The sequence below is a fragment of the Quercus suber genome, unplaced genomic scaffold, assembly GCF_002906115.3.
Source record: "Quercus suber isolate HL8 unplaced genomic scaffold, Cork oak 2.0 scaffold_288, whole genome shotgun sequence".
Taxonomy (NCBI): Eukaryota; Viridiplantae; Streptophyta; class Magnoliopsida; order Fagales; family Fagaceae; genus Quercus; species Quercus suber.
In genome coordinates, this window is record NW_027069744.1 from 445,450 (window position 1) to 462,798 (window position 17,349).

General features: G+C 34.6%; 2 protein-coding genes and 1 pseudogene across 3 annotated transcripts; 2 read left to right on the forward strand and 1 right to left on the reverse strand.

The window, feature by feature from the left end:
• The first annotated feature begins 75 nt into the window (after window positions 1–75).
• Window positions 76–6,839, forward strand: LOC112027005 (ATP phosphoribosyltransferase 2, chloroplastic). 2 transcript variants are annotated; one of them, XM_065782061.1, is made up of 11 exons: window positions 76–393; window positions 509–568; window positions 1,632–1,745; window positions 2,936–3,001; window positions 3,117–3,224; window positions 3,298–3,405; window positions 5,108–5,209; window positions 5,353–5,466; window positions 5,540–5,620; window positions 5,960–6,079; window positions 6,556–6,839. In XM_065782061.1, exons 1-11 carry the CDS (start codon window positions 178–180, stop codon window positions 6,649–6,651), a joined length of 1,185 nt encoding a protein of 394 aa, XP_065638133.1. In that variant the 5' UTR covers window positions 76–177; the 3' UTR covers window positions 6,652–6,839. The 2 variants fall into 2 exon arrangements, with proteins under 2 accessions (XP_065638133.1, XP_023915438.1); XM_024059670.2 differs by having other exon boundaries at window positions 78–393; window positions 3,322–3,405.
• Window positions 6,840–8,083: 1,244 nt separating this feature from the next.
• LOC112027007 (ATP phosphoribosyltransferase 1, chloroplastic) lies at window positions 8,084–9,240 on the forward strand. The gene is made up of 3 exons (XM_065782081.1): window positions 8,084–8,185; window positions 8,329–8,442; window positions 8,518–9,240. The coding sequence occupies exons 1-3, from the start codon at window positions 8,084–8,086 to the stop codon at window positions 8,668–8,670; spliced, it is 369 nt and encodes a 122-aa protein (XP_065638153.1). The 3' UTR covers window positions 8,671–9,240.
• A 3,277-nt stretch (window positions 9,241–12,517) lies between these two features.
• On the reverse strand, window positions 12,518–15,035 carry LOC112006551 (protein NRT1/ PTR FAMILY 1.2-like; annotated as a pseudogene).
• Window positions 15,036–17,349: the final 2,314 nt, after the last annotated feature.

Genomic DNA, 17,349 nt, shown 5'->3' on the forward strand with positions numbered 1-17,349 from the left:
AATCCAAACCCCACACACGTCACGGGTTCAGAGTATATACCTCAAAAAATCTTTTCTTATTTATTTTTGCCTATTTTTCCTCTAAAGCGGCGGCGTTTCAATAATTTCTCTCTCTCTCTTTCAAACACTGTCTCACACACACACACAGAGCTCGAGCTATAGCAAATCGAAAAAGCAATGTACATGTCGATGCTCCAGCCATGCCTCTCAGGCTCATCGCCTTCATTCCCCTTCAAACGCACCGTTTTGGTGTGCTGCGCTCCGTCGCAGCAGTCCCACGTGGCGCTGGTGAACGGACCGGTGCTCGACGCTCGGGTCCCCGACCGAACCGAGATCCGTTTCGGTCTCCCTAGCAAAGGCCGCATGGCCTCCGATACACTAGATCTTCTCAAAGTACGCATTGTCCTTTTTTTTTTTTTTTTTTTTTTTCTTTTCCTCTCTGTTTGGTTCCTGAGAAAATTGCATTGCATTGAAGTTTCTTATAACTTTTGTTTTGTTTGTGTGAAAGGATTGTCAATTGTCTGTGAAGCAAGTGAATCCACGACAATACGTTGCGCAAATTCCTCAGGTATGCGAAAGCGTTTCGTTGTTTTTTGTGAATTGCATTTGTGAGAATTAGAAATAGGCTTAAATACATTGTTGGTCCCTAAAGTTTTGTGCATGAGCGATTTTAGTTTTCTAAGACTAAAATTGATATTTCAAGTTTATTAGGGACTAAAAGTGACCACTTTTAAGTTTGTTAAGGACCAAAAATTGATCATTTCAATTTTATGACTTATGAGTGACTAAAAGCAATCTATTTAAGTTTTTGGGGACTAAAAACAATCATTTTAAGCTTGTTAGGGACTAAAAATTATTAGGTTATGTTTTTTAGGGATTAAAATCGATAAATATAAGTTTTTTTAGAGACTAAAAGCAATCAAATTTAGTTTGCTAGGGACTAAGCACGATCAAATTTAGTTTTTTGGCCTTAGAAATGACATTTTGTTGTTGAAAATCAGGAATCAGTGATAATTCTGAAGGAATGCTGAGATTGATTTTACTCGTTTGTTCTAACTGATACTTTATAAGCAACTGGTTTTGAGTCTGACACTTGTTTAAGTAAAGAATGCTGTGATTGCATTCCCAGTTGATTTTCCCATCCTTTTTACAACATGCAGCAATAGTCTCATTACCAGTGTCATTTGACTCAATTAACCTGACTTGAGTCATGCCCAACTTTAGCCATGTTTAGTGTATTTGGTTTAGTTTATAAATAAATGAACTAAGAAAAAAATTAATCTATATATGAAAAACTCTTAGATGTTTGCTCAGAATATAATGTTGCCCAATGCAGTAATATGACCTAGCATCTTTGGGCATGTCCAGTGGGGTATGTGTCATATTGCTTGAATTAATTTGTATGAGTTGCTTGAAAAGCTAACATTGGAAAAGACATGTATAGGAAGTTTTTAAAAAAATTGTCGCATGTTTGTGCTATTGTGTGCTCCAATAATTCATAGGCCAGTCAATTATAATGGCACTTCCTGGGTTCAAGCCCATTGGATGCCTGTGTGACTGACCAATAATATAAATAGTTAATCCTGGATACATTCTGTAGCCAAATTTTTTAATACCCATGTGTTTTGCAGCTTGCCAATTTGGAAGTTTGGTTTCAGCGGCCAAAAGACATTGTTCGGAAATTAGTCTCTGGAGATCTAGACCTTGGTATTGTGGGTTTTGATACAGTCAGTGAATATGGCCAGGTAAGCATTAAGTTATGAACTGTTTCTGGTTCATTATTTGGGTAATTGGGTCCCTGGGTGTTCTTTTGATGTTTACATATATATGGGCTTTTGCTTTATAAGTTGAAAAGTAAAAATTGAAATGCCTTTCCCTTTCTTCCTTTAGAGTAATTTTCCTACCAGTATATTCACTTAGAAGTTTGTCTCTCTCTCTCTCTCTCTCTCTCTCTCTGTTGTTAGTTTGAAGGCCATACGTTTGAAAAAGTATCCTTTACTTTGATGAGGAAAATGCTTGTAGAGTGTGCACAAGTGTGTGTGTGTGTGTGTGTATATTAATAAAAAAAAATTGAACTTTAGGTTTGTATTGGATGTTTGATCCTAACCTAGTTTATGACACCTTCAGAATCAATGATCTATAAATCATTAAAATTGGATACTCAACGTTACTAAAGTTATTTAGAATGCCTATTAAGTTGAGTACTCAATGCTACTAACTGGAGTAATTCAAAATGCCCATATAAGGTTAGATACTCAAGCATGCTTTGTCACTTTCTGTTGCTCTCTGCTATGTGTTACTGTGTTTTTTCAGTGTTTCTACAGTGTCTTTGTACTGATCTGATGTATTTCCTTGAAATAAAAATTTGCTTATTCATAAAAAAATGGGGGTTAGATACTCAAGCATGGCTTAGAACCTAGAACAAAATTGTAAGATTTGTTTCAGGGAAGAGTTTAATCTCTTAAACACACACACACACCATCCAATGAACACTCTAATTATGTGAAGTATTCCTCCCTTTGTCATTACCTCAATAGTTTACACCTTGGAAAATAGGCAGAATGCTTTCAAGACCCTCCATATTGGGGGTTGCAGACACAAATGTAATGGCATCCTGTAATTAACTGGTAGATGCTCTGCCATACTCATAGAGGCGGGTTGTTAGTAAAGGGTCTGATACTTTTATCAAAGGGAAGAGTTGCAATTAGCAGCAGATCATGGACTCATTATGAAATTTAACTAGCAAAATTTCCTTGTTTCTTGTGTATACCCTGTGTACTAGGATAGTGCTTTTATTTTTGCTCCTTTTTTTTAATGAGATTCTGTTACTTATAAAAAAAAAAAAAAAAAAAAAGAGTCCTTGTTTTCTTATCAAGGATTGGTATGAGGAAGTGCATTACCATTAAAAGTTCATCATTTTTGTTCCTGCTGTCAGGGGAACGAAGATCTTATTCTTGTTCATGATGCTCTTGAGTATGGAGACTGCCATTTATCACTGGCTGTAAGTTCTTGCAGATAGCCAACCGAAACTTACTGCTTATCTCATAAATTTTACTGTTAATAATCTTGGTATATCACCGATCATAACAATCTTGGTATATCCTTTGCCCTTTCAGATTCCCAAATATGGGATTTTTGAGAACATAAATTCTCTAAAAGAGCTAGCACAAATGCCTCAATGGACTGCTGAAAAGCCTCTGCGAGTCGCTACTGGATTCACCTACGTATGATCTGTGTTTCATTTTATTATATTATGAAAAGTTCAGTTTATTTTTTTTATTTTTGTAACATTTTCAGTTTTGGCCCTATCCTTCTGCACAGCTAGGTCCTAAATTTATGAAAGAAAATAGACTAAAGTATGTGACTTTTTCAACTGCTGATGGAGCACTGGAGGCAGCTCCTGCGGTGAGAAATGCATTCTTTCTCTATGATTTGCATATTTCTTCGTTTCTTTTTTCTATTTTCATTTCCTCAATTTAGAACTGAATTGTTGCTGTCCATTGAGATAGTTGATCTAGTCCCTTCTCATATATTAGCACAATGCATGTTGTTCTCAGGGAAGAGGCCTAGAATTTCTTTTGATCCAGAATATTGATCACCCTGCTAGTCAGTTTATTTGTTATTAACATATTCTTAATATTCTTTTCCCTTTCAAAGAAGATTGTTTATTTTGGTTATCTAAGTGTTTATATTCTCTACTGTTTTACCAGAATAATGGTTGATGAGATAAATTGTTTGATTGTCAGTTCTGTATACAGCACTGGACAATCTCTTTTCATTTCCCCCCATTGCTTAGAGACATAATTTTTTTTAGAGATGATAAGAATGGAAACCATAAATAAGCTAGTATGGATTTTTTTTTTTGGTGGGGATGGGAGGGTGGGGGGAGGTTGGTCTAGTTCATAAAAAGGCACAGCAAGAAATTGAGAGAACGAATAATAAATGGATAGAAGCACAACTAAAATAGAACTAAGATGGGTTTGGAGACTGAAATTGAAATAGCCGAGCTCATTCACCGAAAACTCTACTAAGTGAGCTGTGCAGTGGGGAAGGCAGTCTCCAACCGAGGAGTCCAAATTGTTGGCTTCACAGGTTTCTTAAAAGGAAAATATGGCTTTTTTCCTTTTGAGGAGGGGTGTGGAGTGAATGCATTGCTGACCTTAATTCATATGAAAGGAAACAGTCGTATAGTGCAATTTAGATGCTACTTTCCACTTCTTTTTTTGGTTTTGTTTTGTTTTTGACTGGTAACTCTTCAAACCCACCATAATGTACCCCAGACTGGATCACAAGCCCGCGTGACCGAGCTTGGCTACTTTTCTACTTTGACTTCTGTTAGTTTTATAATAAAATAAAATAAAAATGGCAAGAAACCTTGAAATAATCGATTTTCATTGGACACCTTACTTGTCTTCCCTTGAATTCTCTCCACTTCTTCTCCACAGAGAAAGAAAAAACGATGACCCTTCAAGTACATTTTGTTCACTATTGTGAACATGATGTACTCTTCTCAATAAAGCATTTATTACCAATCCAAAAAAAAAAAAAAAAGATGACCCTCTTCCTCTTTACCCATCATTCTTTCTTTTTTTGTTTTTAGGTGATGAGCATAATGCTCACTAAAATGTTGATAAATATGTCCTAAATTAAAAATCCTGAATGCTTCAGCGAGCTGTGGATAACAAACGACACAGATGATCATTTATGGTTCAGTTTTGTTTTGTTCAGTCTGTTGTCATGTTATAGCTCTTTCTGCAGTATTTGCCTTAATAAGATTCAGCACTTCAAATATCCAATTGGTTGAAGTTGTCATAGCATAGAGCTGTTCGCAATGGCTACTGAAGGAAAGTTGTGGGTCTTGGGTGACAGTTCTGTATGTAAAGCATTTAAAATATGAATAAAATAATTCATTTTGTTACATTATATTTCCCGTGGAATATGTTGCCTCTTGGTTTAAGACATTCATGTTTTGGATAATGATGTCACTAGTTAAAATGGAAATTTTGTATTGGATAATGGTTTTATCAAGTGTAGCTGACTGCTTAATAAATACATGCTATCTCCACATGAATTTTATGTAGACTACTTGTCTTTACTGTAAATTCAGATGGGCATAGCTGATGCAATTTTGGACCTTGTGAGTAGTGGAACAACACTGAAAGAAAACAACTTGAAAGAAATTGAAGGTGGAATTGTGTTGGAAAGCCAGGTTAGCTATCTTGGACTTTGTCAAGCATCAGATTTTGTAGTTTCTAGAATGCAATTAAAAGAGGGACTTCAGGCAACTGCTTTTGTGACACAGTTAATTTTGCATGTTGTCTTTATCACATCTTGTCTTACAACATTCTTCAGGCTGTTCTTGTTGCAAGCCGGAAAGCATTGATCCAGAGGAAAGGTGCATTGAACAAAACACATGAGATTCTTGAAAGATTGGAGGCACATTTGAGGGCTGTTGGTCAGTTCACGGTATGTCATGTTCTTCTGCTGGGGCTGCATTTTATTTAAATTTAGTTTTATGTTGCTTACACTTAACTGGCAGGTTACTGCAAACATGAGGGGAAGTAGTGCAGAGGAAGTGGCTGAGAGAATACTGAGTCAGCCATCATTATCTGGACTGCAGGTGTGCTTTGGAATAAAATCAATCACTTTTCTTCTCCCAACTAAGTTTCCCACAATCGTTTTTTATAAGTAATAAAAAAATTTAAAATGTAAAGGCTCTAGCCCTAGTACACTGGAAGTATAAAGAGAGGCACAAAGAAATCTAAGAACACATAAAAAAAATAAAAATCTAAGATCTAAAATTTCCAAAAGAAAGTAAGAAGCAAAGCCCTCAATTGCCCTCAAGGTTTCCCATTTTTAGTTTTAATATTTGGATGAGTGAATCACAAATCATGATTTGGATTTTTAATCACCATTCCTGAATTTCAGGAGCTTTTCTTAATCCATTATATTTGTGCAGGGACCTACTGTAAGTCCAGTATTTCGTAAACGTGATGGGAAGGTAGCCTCAGACTACTTTGCCATAGTCATATGTGTACCCAAAAAGGCACTATACAAGTCTGTACAACAACTGAGAGCGGTGAGCCTTTTTATTTTTATTTTTTTTCCTAAGTCCATTTTATTATCTATATGTAATATTAATTATTTGTAATGTTACGTATGCTTGTTTTTCCGTCTCTCCTTACGTGTCATGAGGAAAATGTTAGTTCTTTGGCTTGGATTGATATTTTCCCATTAGACTAGTTTTTAGCCTTTTGGATTAAAAGATGATACTAGAGTAGCAAATGTTTTAGCTCTGTGAGGTATCGGTTTGTCCAGTTTATGTAGCACCAGTTACTGAGTTTTGCGTCTTAACATGTAGATTCTTAACTCATAAGAAATCTCTGTGCCCATCTTTTGTATTGAACTATATAATATATGTTAAAAAACAAGGACACTATTTCCTGGCAACTCTCATCTCTCTAGGGATTTTTGTATCTGGTTCCACATTGAATGTAGTTTTCCCATCCAGAAATCCACTTGCAAACATAATTGTTTGGATATTGGCTGATGCAGGTTGGAGGCAGTGGAGTTCTTGTTTCTCCTTTGACCTACATTTTTGATGAAGAGACTCCAAGATGGCGCGAGCTTCTCAGAAAACTTGGACTTTAGTCCATTGTAGTAAATGTGTTGAGCATGTTATTGCAGCTATGTTGTTTGCATCAATGTTGAAGAGTTTTTTGTGCTCGTCCCAGCTAGAAGGCAGACTTGATCATACACGATGTACATTAGTCATGAATTTTTCCAAGCAATATTTGTTCTCTTATTTTTTATATTTATATGATTGATTTTTTTTTTTAGTTTACGCATATTTTGTTTATTGATCTGTAATGTATGTTGCACAGGCATGGTACTAGTTGTAGTTTATTTGGTTGTTATAGCTCACTTGTGGACATGATGGGTTGCTGTCTCATCGTAATTATTCTCACTCCCACATCAAACCGATCATTGCAGATAAAGGCTTTCCACATATGTAGCTGCCTCCTTTTTTGGCTTGGGATCATATAATATACCTGTATAGGTGTAATCTGTCAAATTGTATTCTATAAATTTGTAATAGCATTCTAAACTCATTACAACCCTTTTCACCATTCTTTGACGCGCACACAGGCCTCAAACAAGTGCCCAAATATCGAATGGTCGCCAATCTAGTCCAAGATTCCTTCATCACTCATAGCTGAACACACAAGTTTATGCGGGATTCGCCAGTGCACACAGACACGGGTTTCTCCAAAAATCCCCAACTCCCGTAAACCTGATGTATAGAAATGTTTTCCTGATGATCCGTCTCTTATGCAATACAAAACAGATTCGGGCCATGGCAGCTCATGAAATATCTCCTCTGCTAAGTCAAAATAAATGATTGACGGCTTCACATATTTCCTAGCTCTCAAATAAATTGCCCCATTAAAGTAGGTAGTATTTGGGATCAATGGAACACTGTAGTTAGAAATATTGTCCACGTCCCCCAGAATTGTCTTCCAATTAAAGGTCTTGAGTGAGAAGATCTCAATCCTTTCTATATCAAAAGGGAAAATCTGGTAGGGCCTTACTATCAGTGGAATAATCATAGCCATAACCAAAACGGTAAAACCAACAAGACATTGAATCAGGTGTTGATGTTGGTCTTGGTATGTTTTTGTAAATTTTGGGAGATGGGTTCCAAACCAAATATTCAGATGTACGTTTGCGCCTATTATATATAATTCAATACATACCAAGCCATTGCAAGAAGCCAAGTTTGTTTCAACATATTCTTCACCCCACAATGGTTTCTAAAGGAAAGTTGTGGGTCTTGGGTGACAGTTCTGTATGTAAAGCAATTAAAATATGAATAAAATAATTCATTTTGTTACATAATATTTCCCGTGGAATATGTTGCCTTTTGGTTTAAGACGTTAATGGTTTGGATAATGATGTCACTTGTTAAAATGGAAATTTTGTATTGGATAATGGTGTTATCAAGTGTGGCTGATTGCTTAATAAATACATGCTATCTCCACATGAATTTTATATAGACTACTTGTCTTTACTGTAAATTCAGATGGGCGTAGTTGATGCAATTGTGGACCTTGTGAGCAGTGGAACAACACTAAAAGAAAACGACTTGAAAGAAATTAAAGGCGGACTTGTGTTGAAAAGCCAGGTTAGCTATCTTGGACCTTGCCAAGCATCAGATTTTGTAGTTTCTAGAATGCTATTAAACGAGGGACTTCAGGTAACTGCTTTTCTGACACACTTAATTTTGCATTTTGTCTTTATCACATCTTGTCATACAACATTCTTCAGGCTGTTCTTGTTGCAAGTCGAAAAGCATTGATCCAGAGGAAAGGTGCATTGGACATAACACGTAAGATTCTTAAAAGATTGGAGACACATTTGGGGGCTGTTGGTCAGTTCAGGGTATGTCTTGTTCTTCTGCTGGGGCTGCATTTTGTTTAAATTTAGTTTTATGTTGCTTACACACTTCACTGGCAGGTTTCTGCAAACATGAGGGGAAGTAGTGCAGAGGAAGTGGCTGAGAGAATACTGAGTCAGCCATCATTATCTGGACTGCAGTTGTGCTTTGGAATGAAATCAATCACTTTTATTCTCCCGACTAAGTTTTCCACAATCGTTTTTTATAAGTAATAAAAAAAAAATTAAATGGAAAGGCTCTAGCCCTAGTACACTGGAAGTATAAAGGGAAGCACAAAGAAATCTAAGAACACAAATATAAAATATAAAAAAATAAATGTCTTGACCGTTACAATCGAAACCAGCTTGTTTTTAACAGGTTGGTTCAACTTAACCTGGTATGACATGCAGGTTTGTCCAGTTTATGTAGCACAAGTCACTGGGTTTTGAGTCTTAACATGTAGATTCTGAACTCATAAGAAATCTGTGTGCCCATCTTTTGTATTGAACTATATAATATATGTTGAAAAACAAGGACACTAGTTTCTGGCATCTCTCATCTCGCTAGGGATTTTTGTATCTGGTTCCACATTGAATTGAGTTTCCCTGACCAGAAATCCACCTGCAAACTTAATTGTTTGGATACTGGCTGATGCAGGTTGTAGGCAGTGGAGTTCTTGTTTCTCCTTTGACCAACATTTTTAATGAAGAAACTCCAAGATTGTACGTGCTTCTCAGAAAACTTGGACTTGGTTCCACTGTAGCAAATACGTTGAGCATGTTATTGTAGTTATGTAGTTGTATTAATGTTGAAGAGTTTTTTGTGCTCATACCTGCTAGAAGGCTGAGGAGCATACTTCTCAGGCAGCTTTTTCTTTAATCCTAATGCTATGATTGGAAGTTTGGAGGGAAAGAAAAGTAGAGGGGAGTAGAGGGGAATGATTAGTCTCCATCTTATTTGGATATTTTTAAAATTAAGTATGGGGGAGGGGAATAATTAGTCATTCTTCTTGTTTGAATGTTTTAAAAATTATGATGGGAAAGAGAGGAAATGATTAATGTGGGGCCCGTGGGCCTGATAGCCTCGGCCCATCGTGTAGCAGGCCCAAGGCCCATGCCGAGGAATACTGACTATTCAAGGCTAAATTGGGGAAAGCCTCTTTTCCCAATCCACGCCGAGGACCTCCTCATCCTCGGCCTGACAAGGATGATTTTTGGGAAAGACCAGGCTCAAAATAAGCTGTCACCCTCGCATTTAATGCATTTACCTAACCCCCCTGGCCGCATTAATAGGGATATAACCCCTTAGCAGGGCAACGTTGATCAGAGTGAACCACTTGAGTACTGATAAGGCCTCTGATGGGACGGACGGCCAGAAGAGAGGCAAATAGATGATCAACAGATGGAATAAGGAGATAGGAAGATGAAAACTATATAAGAAAAGCAAGTAAAGTAAAAATGAGGGGGGGAAAAAAAGATAGAAGAAAAGGGTCTCCTCGGCCACGAGCCGAGGAGCATCCCCCCAGTTGTAAATAAATTCTAAGTGTTTTCTTTTATAAAGGGGAGTTCATGCTTGGTAAACGAGGGCCAGTGCCTAAACCTTTAACTCACTCTCTATAAATTTATTGTTTGGGCTTGATTGGGCTGAAAATCCATTCTTACTCAGGGTCAATCCAAACTGAGTCCCTACAATTAAATATATTTAAATAGACAAATTTGCTCCTATTTGAAAATGGACTTGCAACATTGGTCAATGATTAATTTGTTAGATTAAATAATTGTGACTACAACATGCTATATATATATATAATAATTATTATATATATATATATATATATTTCTGATTTGAATTAAATAATTAACATTGGTCTATGATTAATTATATTTTTTTATATATATAATAATTATTATATATATATATATATATATTTCTGATTTGAATTAAATAATTAACATTGGTCTATGATTAATTATATTTTTTTTTTATATACTAAAAACAACCATCCCTCATTGATAATAATTAAAATAAGAAAAAATATTTGGTTTGTTTGTTTACTAAAATAATCAACAAAATATTGAATTTTGAGTGTTTCTTTCATTTGTTATTATTATTTTTTAATATTTTTTATTTTGCTTAGTTCGTGAATTTAATTTTTGCAGATTCAAAGAAGAATTGAGGCCATTTTTTTTTTTTTTTAAGTCAAGGAGAGTGACTCTTTGAATTAAGTAAAAAATAGGATCCTACTATGTAATATGTAATATAAACTCAAGTGTTTGCTCACTTACTATTCAAAAACTAAACAATAGATCACAGTTGAAGTTCAGAAAAGAAAGCAGCCCAAAATTCTCAACCTTGCTTAATACTAAGCAATAGCACACAAATTTCAACAACTTTGAAGTGATTTTAACCAAAACAAATGAACAACTCTTCAAAGTAACTTCATTTTGAGCAACTAAATGATCAATATCTACAATGTTCTCCATAGAGCCCTCTCCGGTTGAAGTAGCCCACCATTGCCTCATCTACAACGCAATTTTAGATTGTTCCCCAATTGCTTTATCTTTTCCATAAAGCTCAACCAATTTGTCGTAGTTTGGAAATGATTTGTTCTTAAGCCCTTTTGCTTTAGGTTTAGATTGTTAAAAAATGGCAACAAAATAAGAATTGTATTAGTATAATGAAATGACCTTGACAAGTTTAATTGTAATCAAACAATTAGCACATAAGAAATTATAGTTTCCAAAACCAATGGTGATTAATATTAATAATTATCAATTTATCATAAATAGAATTAAACCTCAATATTTAAAGGTGCAAATAATGAAGATCAACAAAGAGAAGATAATCATTGTGAGAATTGAGAAGTCAAGTTGCCTGTCAAACCTCAAGAGGTTAATTTGTCATTCAATTATGACTGCTTAGGAAGGGTCACATAGTACTTACTGCAACATATCAATTTTACAGCCCATCTTAACTCAACTAGCGTACAAGTTCATGTTTGTAGATCTGTTATTGAGACAAAATATATATACATAATATAAAAGACAAACATGGATTAGACTTTCCCAAAATCTTGATCATTCCAAAATAGCAAACACTTTGTCTTTCTAACCTCAAACTACTAATTGAGTACGTTACTTGTCTCCTTTAAGGCCTCCTTCGAAGTATTAACCAATAGGCTACAAGACAAACTACATAAGCAACTGCCATTCAAGGTCTCCATTCCCAAATTTGCAATGCACATTTCCTTTTATTCTCTTGTTTATCCATCTAATAAAATTATCCCATGACAGCAAAGCTATTACAATCCATGATATGCATAAACACACTAAAATCAACTGAAAGAACCAACTTCATAGCAACGAACAACGTGCTAGAATATGCACACAATCAAAGAAACTCACCTGTGCAGTGTGTACTATATCCAGCATCAACAACTTTACAAGACAAATAAAACTATCACCATTACTAATTGACAAACCATGTTCCCTCTAGGAAATCTCATGTCCTCTAGCACATATGCACAGGCATTTAATTTTTGTAACCTAAAATCTAATTTTTAACATTTATGGAGATTAAATGAGTCTCAAAGGATATTGGAGGATATAGATTATTTTTACCTGGACTTCAGAAAATTTATGCTTTCATACTTTTTACTAAATGTTCAAATGGTTAAAGGCTTCTGATGTAAAAGAACTTAAGACAACTGTCATATTTATCTCTCTTAACCGAGAAAGTATACCATGTTTCGGTAATACTAACTTAGCATCTATTTTGGTATTTCTTACCCAATAAATGAGTGACATCTGTTTCAAAAAATCACATCATTGTAATTACTGACATCTGATGTGATTTTTTGAAACAGATGTCACTCATTTATTGGGTAGGAAATACTAAAACAGATGTTGAGTTGGTATTACTGAAACATGGTATACTTTCTCTAAATTAGGCCCATCAACATCAAGAACTATACCTACACATCAAACCAAGGGTGGCATTCTTATTTTGCTGTGAATGCTAAGCGATAACCTCTCAAAACTAGGCACTTGAAACTTGAAATTTGAAACTCGAAAAAGCTCAAGCACTGCCCGATGAAGTGAACACAAATACTGAAATACATCAATGTAAATTGGGCTCATCAACATTAAGAACTATACCTACACATCAAACCGAGGGTGGTGTTCTTGTTTTGCACACATCTTCTTTACTTTCCATTTGTTCTAGCCTATTATCCTTCATTTTAGCCCTTGCATCCTCACTAGGTCCATAATCCCAACAACAACCAAGAAAATATACAAAATTAACTACACACATTATGGTGATGAGCCAATAGTAATAATCCAAGTGACCCTTATTCAGATTCCTAGAAAGCCAACTCTCATTCCCTCCTTTCTTTGTAGCTTTATCAAAAAATCTTCACCAGAAAACTACCCACCAAGTTAGCCACAGCCATTCCCAGCGTGAAAAGAGCCATTGCAATACTTGACATGTTCCTTGGAAACTGAGAGAAATAGAATTCAATCTGGCCAATTGCATTGAAAGCCTCAGCCAAACCAAACAAGCAATACTGTGGAATTAGCCACATTGCAGACATGTCCATCACCATCCTTGGCTTATCAGCAAGGCCTTGATCAATGGCAATTTTCCTCCTTGTGTTCTCAACTATCGCAGACACAGCCATGGCCAAGGCAGATAGTACTAACCCAATTCCCATGCGCATTTTTGTTCCAAGCCCACGTGGCTTTCCGGTAAGCTTTGCTAGCAATGGAACAATTACACGGTCATATATGGCGACCCAGATAGTTAATGTGATAATTGTGAACACAGTGAATGATCCTGCTGGAATTTGAATCTTGGGACCAAGGTGTCCGTCCATCGTGCTAGCTTGGAGTGTGGAAAATGAGATTTGATTCAAACTAACTAGTATCATGAAACCAGTAGACCACATGGGGATGACTCTCAGCAGTGCTTTGAGTGATTCTACTTGATCTATTGTGCAGAGGTTCCATGGATTAATAGGTGAGCCTTCTGGGTTTAAGTCTTTCTGAGGTTCTCTGATAATGCAAGCTCTGTTGAGACACCTGCTCAAAGGACAAAAACATGGTAAGAGAAATTTTCCTGTTGGTGTATACCTTTTCTTTTCCGGAATTCTTATTTCATCCACAGTTTCCATAAATGTCCTGTTAAAAATTAGGCTTTCCTTGCACTCAACAGAAAACGAAACCAATGACAGTATTGTTTTGATGTTCCTTAAAATGAGTCATTTTAAGGAAACATTTTTAAACATGTTTTCAATAATAAGTCTCAAAGATAAATTTTTTCGCAAATTTTGAGGTGACATGTTACAATTGGTGCTAATAAAAATAGGATTACGTTAATAGGTATCCTTACGGTAATTGTTAATAAACCATTTTAGAAAAGTTTCAACACTATGTTTATGAAAAATATAAAAAATTGTAAAAAAAAAAAAATTTCTTTTCCCATAAAAAGTTTTTAAAAATATTTCCTAAGTCAAATACTCGTAGAATATTATTTAACTTTTCCCATAAAAGTATATGTCATCAACAGTGACATTGTTCTAATCATGACTTTTCATGTAACCGCTTATGAAAAAGATGGTAAATTTTTTGTCTCTCACATTACTATCACTACTTTCAAGAACATGTCCAAGCATGTTCCTGCACAGTTTTGTAGTGTTTGCATGTCCAAATTTAACAATGACATTGATATGGTACCTTAGTTTATCAGTTGGAGCAATGATGTTTGGGTCTTTGCCATAATGGTACACTACATTCTTGGCCGAGAGTGGAAGATTTCTTTTCCTGAAGGCAGTCACTAGTACTTGAATAAAACCAATAAACAAGCCTTTTTCAACCTTCACTTTTACATAAAGAGAAGAGCCAAACGAGAACATTAGGGCTGAAACCACCATTAGAATTGTAGGAACTCCAAAACCAGCTTTCCATCCCAAGTGGTCTTGAACATAGACAATGACAGTCAATGCAAGAACTGTTGAAACTCCTATTGATGCATAGTACCAGCTGAAGAAGCTCTGTAAAAGCCTCTCATTTTTGGGGTTGTCTTTCTTGTCCAACTGGTCTGCACCAAAGGCCATGGAACATGGTCTGATGCAGCCAGCACCAATGGACATGAGCCCGAAAGAGGATAGCAAGAAAATGAGTTGACCATGACTGGCTGAGCCGCAATTGCTGCTAAATTGGGCACAAGGAGGAGGCTTTACCTTTGGAATTACAGCTGTTAGCCATAGTAGTGCCATGCCCTATGACGAGATGGGTTCAAGTTACACCTGATGTAATTCTTGAAAAGTTACACATTTTTTACACCGTAGATTTGTAAGTGATCTAACGGCTAAAAAATTATCATTAAATGCTATTACTTTCCATCTCTATCATAATTAATACTAGTATTTTCTCTCTCCTTATTTATTATTTTTCTAGTAGACCATGTAAGATAAATCAGATAGAAGTTACAGAAGAAAATTTTGAAGCTCACATTGATAATGGAAAACTTACAGCAATAACTCAAGAAGAAGAGACAGAAACTAAATATATTTCGAAAATTTTAATTTTGCATTTTGACAACTTCACTATGATATAAGCTAAATATGTTTCGAAAGAAAACATACCAAAGCATCGCACTTCATGTAATTCTTAATGAAAAAGACTATACATATTTTATCTAACAATACTCTTAAAGATATATGCTGCACGCATCATTTTCTTTTAATCTTTAAAAAATTTCATGTTTCTTACAATGGTGCATCACTAAACTGTGGTGTTCATTTCACCTTTTTGTAGGATTATTACATTACCACTTCTAGAGAACTAGCCCGAATTATTGGAATTCGAAAGGCGCCAATCTTGCATCACTTTTCAGAATCAAGTTCTAGGGCAGCAACTATTAATTGCTGCCCTTTAATCAAGCAAAAAACAATAAAGAGAGAGAGAGAGAGAGAGAGAGAGAGAGAGAGAGAGAGAGAGAGAGAGAGAGAGAGAGAGAGAGAGAGAGAGAGAGAGAGAGAGAGAGAGACAAATATGTGAGAATATAATAGGAGACGCAAACATTGATTTCACGAAGCATAAGATAATGAAATTTGAAGACAACTTTATTTGAACAGGGAAGAAGACTTTCTAAGAATTTCATTGCCTTTCATACTGAAAGTAAATTTATCTATTGTGAAATTGAGCAATCTGTGTATTGGAATGCTTACAATTAAAGAAAAGAAAGAAAAAGTTTAAGTCAAGCAAATTTTTTTTGGAAGATCACCTGTGAATTTTGGCATTTACTAGGTTGTGGGTGTGGTGGGTGGTGAATTTGAGGACTAAAAATGTGAAGGAGAGAAAATAATATTTAATTGCAATAATTATGGAGTATGGAGGCTGATGCATGTGTATGGAAAATATAGATAACTAAACTAGTAAAAATAGAGTTTTTTAGGTTAGTTTAGCTAAAAAATTGTGGAGACTGATGTGAATGTTATAATAGAAGCAAATTCCATGATATTTTGTTCAAAACATCAATTTTGACTAGCCAATTGAGGTCTAAGTTCACACTCAAACATAAATGATTAATTAAAACACACTTGCCTTAATTACTTGTTTTAAGTTAGAGTTAACTCAATTAACGGAATCTCTCATCATCAATAAAAACATCTAAATTTAAATTTCACCTAAAAAATTTATTACTTTTTTAATCTAATGATAAAAAATAAAGGAAAAATTATCGAATGTCCTAAGGACATTTATTAGTGAACTAATTAAAAAAAATCATGGGGAAAATTTTTTGATGTTTTGACAAAATTTTCAATTTCCTATAAAAGTAGTATAAAAATTTTCCTAAAATGATTTATTAACCATTCTTTTAACATAACTCAAAAAATTGATGGGTAATTATTAGATATTTTTGGAATACCATAAATGTATATTCCCTCCTTTTATATAATTGTGGGTCCTACTAATTAAATTCCTAATGCAATCCACGATTCATGTGAGATGGAAGTGTACACATTTATAGTACTCTTAAAGTATTCAATAATTTTCCAAAATTTATAATGTTGAAATAAGCACCATAAATTCAAATCCTATTATACATAACCCGTTTATTATTTTCCTATCTTAATATTGGATTTTATCTAATGCAATAATATTTGTTTTCATAAATTGTTGTCATAGGGCGAGATGAGTTCAAGTTACACTAGGTGTAACTCTTGTAAAGTTACACATTTTTTACATTGTAGATTTGTAAGTGATCTAACGGCTAAAAAAAATATCATTAAATGTTATTACTTTTCATCTTATTCATAATTAATACTAGTATTTTCTTACACATTTTTTACATCGTAGATTTGTAAGTGATCTAACAGCTAAAAAATATTATTAAATGTTATTACTTTTCATCTTATTCATAATTAATACTAGTATTTTCTTACACATTTTTTACATCGTAGATTTGTAAGTGATCTAACAGCTAAAAAAATATTATTAAATGTTATTACTTTTCATCTTATTCATAATTAATACTAGTACTCTCTCTCTCTCTCTCTCTCTCTCTCTCTCTCTCTCTCTCTCTCTCTCTCTCTCTTTTTCTTTTATTTTAAAAAGAAAGTATGATTGTATATTATATATGTATATGTTAATTTATATGTGTGTGTGTGTGGAGGTCAATAGTAAAACTTAGAAAGGTCATAAAAATATGCACATATATGAAACAAACAAACATAAAAATTATTATTTATTTTAATGTGTAAAAAACACATTTATGTTTATGTTTATGTTAATTATATTTAATTATAACATCTCAGATTGTTACCAATATTTGTTCTCCGAATTTTCTATTAAACAGGAGCTTTTGATTCAAATTTTTATTTTGAGCTACTTGGTTGCTGCAATCAT